The sequence below is a fragment of the Echiichthys vipera genome (assembly GCF_963691815.1).
Source record: "Echiichthys vipera genome assembly, chromosome: 9".
Lineage (NCBI taxonomy): Eukaryota > Metazoa > Chordata > Actinopteri > Perciformes > Trachinidae > Echiichthys > Echiichthys vipera.
This window is the reverse complement of record NC_139834.1, coordinates 25,072,271-25,081,233: the sequence shown is the minus strand read 5'-3', so window position 1 is coordinate 25,081,233 and position 8,963 is coordinate 25,072,271. Positions and strand designations below refer to the sequence as shown.

The window sequence follows — 8,963 nt, the reverse complement described above, 5'->3', positions numbered from 1 at the left end:
CCCATATTCACCTGGATGCTCCCATCATAATACTAATAATATGCATTACCATTCTTCTCATAATGGCTTCAAGGTCAAAATATTGAGTGATTTGTCATATCCACATCAGGAACAGGACACAAGTTAAAATGTTACACAAGAGGTTCCTGCTCAACTTAATCAAAGGTGGATTGCTGTGAGTGCCTTTCTGGTGTGATAATTGAAGCTCAGGAAAAATGTGAATCACAAATCAAATTAAAATTAAATGTCTTGCACAAAGAGTAACTTGCGTTGTTACATGAAGTGCTAAAAGAAAATTCTGATAAGACTGATGAAATGTAATAACCATATAGTTTCTTTTGTTTTAAGCCTTAATTTCATATTTTTTTTTCCATCAGTGAAAAGTAAAAGTCTGCCATCCAGTAATCCAATACAATGCCTTGTTTTTATAGTTTTGGCCATCATTTTGCTATTACCAAAGTAATTCATCATGATCGTGATCACTATGCCAGACATTTAACATTTTAATAAATTGCAATTACTAACAGTGATCAATCATACTCAAGGATGCCTTGGGTGGGGGGTATCTAAGGAGATGATTAATACTAAATGCGTATAAATCATCTTCTTTTTTAAAGTCAACTAAAAGGACATGTATTTCTTAAGATTGTACATGCATCAGGACTCTAATCTAAAAACCACTTCTGAAGAGCAGCTTGAGTCTCTGTCTGCTGGTTTCCCGTTGATTCTAGACTGAGTGTTCAGAGAGTGTCCAATTGATATTGTCCAACCCTTTAGCATCTGAGTGACAAAGTCTGCGTAGGGAGGAGGTCTGGGTGAATGGATGGGTCAAGCTAACAAAGGACATCAGCCCAGGAGGACTATTTAAAGAAATACTACACCCTCAAAATGACCATTTGTACCTCATTTTTCGGGTGAAGTAGCCTATTCCTTTAACCAACGTCACATTGTGTGTGAGTAACTTACACAGAGACCACATGCATGCTGACAAATTCTGCTCCCTTTCTGTTTCTTCTACATTTTTCTGTTTTTTCTCTGCACCGCTCGCTTGCACCTGGCGCTCTCAGACAGAAGTGTGAATAATAGCTAATCATAGCCGGGATTCACGCAGATAATTGGATGTAAGCTTTCCTTACAACAGACTTCTTCTTCTTTCTAGATTCAGATGAGAAAAACATTTTCAATTTCTTGATATTTTCTCTACGCAAGACTGTGAGTTATTGACCCTTAACTACATTCATCTGTTCAATTCGTTAATGTGAAGGAAGAAGGAGTCAACAACGGAATAGGAAAGCCTTGCACAGTACACACAGTACATTCAAATTGATGTGACAAGATATATACAACAGTATCATCCGACTCTTCACAGTTGAGTTCTACCTATATTATGAAAGTGTTTATTGTACACTGAATACAAAATTCAAATGTAACAGTGGAACCATACAAGTATATGCTTCCTCAGAGGGGAAAATATCATTTGGAGTCTTTGTATCTGAAGAACAGGAGCTGGAACCTTCCCAGACGAGTCGTTTGAGGAATTGATTCTTGAGATCTCTCTTAAATGTCTGCCTTTACTTTTTTTGTATCAGTCATTGCTGGTGGCTGAGACTCAAGTCCCCTCAGAGAGGCTCATTTTAGAGATTGCCATCAAGTTTGCTGGCTTGGTCTCCTGTTAGTTATAAAAAACATCATCCTCTGACAGCGAGCTGCTGTCTACGTGTCGGACAGCAGCCTCTATCTTAGCATTACTTCTGTCCTCGAGGGGATGATTTCTTTCCTGCGAGGTGTTTGACGTCGGGGAAATGGAGTCAACCATCGGGGGAAGAATCAGGTTGACCGTCCTGTTGTCACCATATGTCTGGGCATGGATGCTGTACAGGTGCTGAGGGACACTTACGCTTCCACCGTCCAGCAGGAACTGGGACAAGAAGTGGCTTTGTGCTGCTAAGGAGGGATAATAACAGTTTCACTCAAGTGGTTGCTACTTGAAAACAGTAAAAAAAAAAAAAAAAGAAGACAACTAGCGACAGCTGGGTCCTCTTAAGATACAGAGGTTTTAGAAGCTGTAGTTCTTTATATTGCTTTATGATAGAAATAGTACAGATTTACTGATCAAAAAAGAAGCCATTTACTCTGAGCAGCTGCTGCATGTAGCTTAACCCTAAGATGTCTATAAATGTGAAATCTATTAATTTCTAATTTCTATGCCAAAATACATGTCAATTCATGAGCAGAATATGTGCAAAGACATGCTTAAAATAAATAATAAATAATGATATGCAGTGAACATCCTCCACAGCTGGTACAGCTAAAAGCATTTGAAAATGTACTAAAGTAATTACAATGAAAGAGACAACCATATTTGGACAAATCTGACACCTCAATTTGTTGATTGGCTGAGCTATAACAAGTGTCACTGAATAAATGCATCTATAGTCATCTAGCTTTGGACTATGGTTGTTTGAAAGAAACAGAGCATTTGCCAAATGCACAGCATGTTAGCATGTTAGCCTTAGAATGCTAATATGCTATATCGGCATTAAGCTCAAAGTAGGGGTGAGTAAGATTGGATTGTGGTCATTATGAAAATGTTAAACATTTCGACCCATTAGTGACGCATGATGATGACAAGTCCCAAATGAAGCCATTAGTGTGGTTAAAGTATACAAGTATATGCATAACATAAATAAAATCAATTATGTTGTGCAAAATGTACTAAATGTGTCATCTGTTAAGTCTCCTTTGTCTAATAAATCCATCATTAATATTAATAAAAGAGTTTCCAGGTCCAAAAAGTGAAATGCTTTAAACCAGCATTATTTCTAACTGTTTCTAAGTGTCTCTACCGTTTACCTTCTGACAAAAGTCCACTGGATGATTTGCATCAGCCGGTAAAAATGTTCTATTTAGCATTTACCTTGAAATGTCAACATTGTTCAAATATGGCCCCTTCTGGCTCCAAAATACCAAGATGGCAACAACCAAATCAAATCAATCTAAGGTTATAAGGTTAGGGTAAGGAATCAAATGGTTATGGTTAATATAATAGGTGGGTATTTGAGTCTTGCAAGAGTTCTCAAGAATCTGTGGTTACCATCCAGACAGGACCACCCAAAGCCAAACTCAAGGCTTCAAAACGGTAGTCCACAAACTAATGGTAGACATCACAGTGGCCATTGTTTTTATTATTATTATTATTATTATAAGTCTTTGCTCAGGATCCTTTGGTTTCACACTGCAGCAACTGCGGCCTGGCTACGAGTCCTGTGTGTGTACTATTTCATTATAGTGTTATTTTTTGTTATACTAGGATTGTTATTCTTGACATATCCTACTATTTAATCGCCCTGACCTACAAATATTTCAATGTTTTGGGGATGCAGAATCTTGCATAGTTTTTCTTCAACGTATAAGAAAGTGAGTTAGGCAGTGGCCAGGAAGTCACATGTGGGTTTTAATACTGAACACACATCACAAATTAAATTATAGGTTATTGGTGGGATGTCGCAGTTTGAATCTGATCCAAATCTTACACTATAATTATCCTACTGATTATTTTACAGATAAAGCCAGTAAAAAAAAAAAAGAAGAAGAGACGAAAAGCAAAAGAACAAGCCATAAGATCCGACTACTATCAGTAAAGACAGCCGATGTGCAAAGTGTGCAGAACACCCCATGGAGAAGCTTTAAATTAAGATGAAATGTATGTAAGACCAGAACCTCGAGCTCCAAACATGGGATCCTTCTACGTGACAAACCTTGTAAGCTGGTGGAGGGCTGCTCTGAGCTGTCGTTCATGGACCACACATTCATGGAGGCCTCAGCCAGGGCGAACTGCTCTGCTACGCCTGTGAAACAAACAAACATTTCACGTTTCTTTTCTCAGAAGTCAACCCCCTAATTGTTTTTCACCGAGACAACCACCATCACAAACAAAAGAAAAATCAAATAAGTGCACTAGATTTGAGTTCCTGTCATGTCTTAAAGTCTATTGATTTTTTGTAGAAACTCCCTCTGCACAAGCCAATCGAACAGGAACTAAGCCCGCAGGGCCCTGAGCTACACTTTGTCTAAACTGACCACATCTTGTTGTTCTTCGATTCATTCGTCTATCTCACCTGCAGCGAAGCGAGCTTCCTTGATCTCATCGGTCATCTGAGAGTAGATTTGTTCATTCTCCTGCAGCTCGGCCCCCATCCCCCCCCAGGCCCCGCTCCAACCGCCCCCACCTCCCCTGGCCTCGCCGCCTCCACCCCATCCCTTCCACTCAATCAGGTGAGCAACTCGCCCCTGGGCCATCGCTGTTGGCTTGGTGATATGCTCCTTTATCGTGGCCACCAGACCTAAAAAAGGGGAGGAGAAGGATGATATATCTTGATAAAGTGGATTAAATGGAAGATAAAGTGTTAGGTATACAGTAGGGGATAGAGAAGGGCGAAATAACGCCACAGTAAGGGACGGGGATATATGGAAATGGAAAAAGAATACACAGAGGGAAAAGAATCATGAAATGGTTATAGATTCTACACTTTTAGCATAATTCAGACTTTGAAGGTGAGCATTTCCTCCTGATTTGCATAACCTGAAGGCAGAAAGAGGCACTTCTGCTGCTGTCTGATGTAGAGCTCCATCAAAAACCATCATTACCCGAGGTGACTTTGGAGAGAGCTTTTTATGCCTTTTATCGTATTTAGCTGAAGATTGAGGTCATTGGGGGGCGGCGGGCTTATTATGCAAAAAGTATAAAAAAGTATAAAAAACTCCAAAAGTATAAAAACTCTAAAAGTTAAATACATTTCACTGTATCAACTCGAAGTAACTGATCGGTCTGGAGATCAACTCCTTTCGATGCATATACATAGGTTTAAACGTGTACAGACAGAAATCAAAGTAAAAGTATGCCTCATATCATTTGCATGATTTTGTCAGTGTTGATTTGCTCAAAACAGCCAAAGTACCATCTGTACAGTGGAGCGTACTATGTTCCCCCTGTCCTGTTTCTCCCGCTTTGTATGTTCCCCGGTCTGTTATTTTTTCCACAATCGTTGCCGAATTCCCTGGCAAAAATAGGCAACTGTAGACCCTAACACTACCACCTAACCCTGACCCTAACTGTAACCCCTAACCCTAACAAAATGCTGAATTATATCAGCGAAGGCATGGCCTTATGCGACCGGGGATCATAGGACCCTTTTTGGGTAGGACCTGTGGAACATAGGGATGACCCCATGTATGGACATTAGCTGTGAGCTTACAAGCAACAGATGGTGCCCAGCTTCATCTTTCTTTTTGACTTTGTATGCAGTCGCACTGACTCTTGCATTCGACTGAACACACCTTTAGAATTAAACATTGAAGCTGTGTGACTATGCTGCCTGTCATTGCCTTTATTTCAAATCTACAGCTCTGTTGATTTAATTCATTCATACTGAGCAGTATCTAGAACTTCTGTGTCCCTCTATCCCTACAGTAATAGTGTTCATAACCGTGGAATCAAGAAGCCACAATTTATTTTAATCAGAAGAGACAAGGGCAGAAAGGTCTGGGGAAATGAAAGTGACAGCATACCTCAGTCATATTGCAGAACAGGTAAATTAAACTGATGTAAAATGACACAAGGAAAAAGGAAAGGTTGATAAGGCAAAGGTGAAAAGACAAGGAGGAGGAGGAGGAAATGTTAAGATAAAAAGTTTAAAAAAAAAAAACAGTCAAGAAGAGAGAGCAGGGCAGGGAAACAAGCTTAGAGAGAAATTCAGTTGAATAAAATAAGGAAGCCAGAGAGCTGTCAGTCAGGGGTAATTGAAACTGAGAAAAAAACATCCCGACATGTTATTTTCATTTGAGCTCGACACCCTGCTGCCTCAGCCGGCGTTCACACTGTGACAGCTCTGTCATGAGGATCTGTCCTGGCCGACGCTCCATGGTGAGGAAGCGCCAGTTTGTGCACCATGCAGGAAAATCCCATTTGTTTTTCAAAAAGGATATTTTGGCCTTCCTGTCCACGCAGCAGAGTGAAAAAAGTAATAATCCATAGAATAATAATAATACTGTGTCCCTCTGAATGTCTGGGGGTCAGATCGTGTGAACAAAGCAATAACATTTTCATGATGAGTCTTATTAGCATCATTAATTGTTTCTTTGGCCTCTCGGGGCATCAGAAACAAGTTGTAAACACTACACTGATATATTATAAAGCTGGGGGCTGTTGCACGAAGGCAGAATGAAGACATCCGGGACAAATGAAAAAGCCATCCTTGAACTAGTCTGGTCTGATCATCCTGGCTTAATTGGTTGCACGTACGCCGAGCCAAAATGTCTTAATTTTGCTGTCTATTGGAATACTACTAAGTTCTTTCGTTTCCCAACTAAAGGGGGAGCCTGATATCAGATCCTTTATGCTGTTGCTTTAAAATTAATTTATCTCAACAGCTTGACAGCTAACATTTAAATTGACCGATCTCTCCTTTAGTGCCATCATCAGGCCAACATTTTTACTTGTACACGGGTGATATATTAATCTAATGGCCATCAAATGAAATGAGCATTTTGTACAATTGTATAAATGTCCTATGAGCATGCAAGGTATCTCATAAGCTAACTGTGTCTCCAGTCTCCATGATATTTGCTGAGCAATGACCATCATTATTTACTTGTAACTGCACTTTGCATGTTTCGCATGCACCACCAGACAGTAAGAATGAGAGAAAACTGTTATTAACTTGTTTGTTCTATCTCACAAAGGCTCCGCCCTGTACTGGACTCTATGGGTAATACTCTACAATAACAGCACGCATTCACACACACAATTTGTTTAAACGTAGCCGGCCAATCAGGCAGTAAACAACACTGTCTGCTATCCTTTTTCTCACTGTACTTTGCTTGTCTTTTGACCCCTGCTTGGCTTTTCGCAAGGCATACCTTGCACAGGGCTTTGCCAGCCACACCATCCCTGAAACACACGTCTGATCGGGGCTGTGTGTTCAGCCTAACATACAGCGGGCAAATAGTCATTCGCTGAAGAGCTAAGGGATTGCAGTGTTGAGTACTGCCGTCCTGATTGGCCAAAAACTTTATGCAGATTTCAGTGGGTGAATTCGTTATTGGAGGAGAGAAATACCCATAAAGTCCAGTGGAGGACTCTTCCTGTGTTGATAGAACTAGGTTTACAATACCATAACCTTTGTTTGGTCCAGCACTATTGAATTTGTGGAATCTAATGAACATTTCCGTTTCTGGGTGCCTTAGGGCTTTAGCTGTTTGCTGTAGGTAAAATTACATTAGCCTGATAAATCTATCAACCTGCATCATACAAGAAGAATACATGTAGCAACAATGTCCGCGCAATTTGCTTCTAAATATAATTATAACATTTGAGTTTGCACAGTGTGATTTGATTTGTCAGTTAGGTTGTCACTTGCACTGACTTCCCCACTCTGCAGAAGTTGCTCCACCAAGTGATGACTGACAGGTGATTATGTCTCTGTAAATTTCAAAAAGCTTTTTTTTTTTTTTACTGGACTGGTTCAGTCACTCCCAAAGCAGGTGTCTGCATCTCAACTGTCTGCCTGAATGTCTCTATTTGACTAAGATATTCATGAGGTTTTCACAGCCTCCATAATTATACTGTCGGGGAATAAAGGAGCTTTCACTGGGAAAAGTTCAGCAAGGCATAACACATTAAGTCACATATTTAACCTCCCGGAGAGAGAGGGAAGCAGTGGAGATGAGGCAGACAGAAAGGATGGGGGAAAGGGGGGATAAGAAAGAGAAACATGAAGAGATGAGGAAGCCGGACTCAAGCCTGACTGTTTACTCATGTCTGCCTGGGTATATTGGCGTTACAGCAAGTGTGAGAAGGAAAGGGCATGAAGGACGGAGGGAAATGACATTACTTACCTCCCATGGTTACTACTGTAACACACTTTCCCAACTGTTTCCCAGTCACATATGTTTTGATATATAATGAGACAAAACATGAAGTAAACCTGTTTATGTTTGCATTTCTCTTTTTTGTGTCTTTCTCACCCATCAAAGAAGAGGTGGCCAGCTCGCCGATGTCATAGCCACTGGTTTTGTCTGCCACACAGCCATTAGATGGATTCTGCTCATCCTATCATGCCCAAGAAGAGAGAGATCACAATTTTATCATTGATGGGGGTGAAAAGTCCAGTGTAAACTAAGAAAGAGCTGCATATCAGCTTTCTATACATAAAAAGCAGGACATGCACACATACACTACCCATACAGACACGTACAGTCTATGGCATACATCCATCTCTGGAAAGCACGTCCTTTGTGTGATGACAATAACAGCCTGCTTTTGTGGAAATCCTGCAGTATATTGATTCAAATGGAGGTATCTTTAAAAAGTAGCCTGTATAGACAAATGTGTAAATGTAATTCACAGATCACTCATACATATTCTAAAAGTCTGTTACAATTCTAAACTCAAATTTCTCAATTTTTCTGCCCTACCTTTAATTTTCTTTTGCTAATAGCTGTCCAGCTAGCTAGACATCAACCTGTTTAATACAAAGCAAACTCAGTTTCTATCTAAAGTAGCAAGACTGAATGTTTGTAAAATGCTGGTGACATCTCTCTATTAGAGCCAAGTCTCTCTGTCTGGATGTCTGGGTACTCTCTCATTGAGTTATCTCATCTGTAAGTTACATTCTATCTCTGAAGTTACACCACGTTCTTCTCATGTGGTGCGTTTACTTACTAAGGCTAAAACATCATATGGTGCGTTTGCTGATTTTCTCATCTGGTGCGTTTGCTAGCAAGGACACGTTTGCTAACTATGGCTAAAACATGGCCTGATGGTATTTTTCAGGCTCCGATCTTCTTGCTACCATGTCAAGACTGATATGTCCAGTAGTTTATTTTGGTGCTTATAATTAAGTTTTAACATGCGGTTTTTCATATTTGTTGCGCGAACGCATTTTGCCTTTTATGCATGCCCA

The 8,963-nt window shown here is 40.1% G+C and overlaps 1 protein-coding gene across 1 annotated transcript in view; it reads right to left on the bottom strand.

The window, feature by feature from the left end:
- Positions 1-1,672: 1,672 nt before the first annotated feature.
- The window catches only part of fam131c (family with sequence similarity 131 member C), a gene marked incomplete at both ends in the record, with an annotated part of 11,029 nt that continues 3,738 nt past the window's right edge, over positions 1,673-8,963 (bottom strand). Inside the window, 4 exons of the mRNA XM_083919585.1 lie at positions 1,673-1,944; positions 3,759-3,848; positions 4,119-4,343; positions 8,026-8,110. Of these exons, the coding sequence (XP_083775711.1) occupies positions 1,673-1,944; positions 3,759-3,848; positions 4,119-4,343; positions 8,026-8,110 (672 nt within the window). The remainder of the gene's footprint in view (positions 1,945-3,758; positions 3,849-4,118; positions 4,344-8,025; positions 8,111-8,963) is intronic.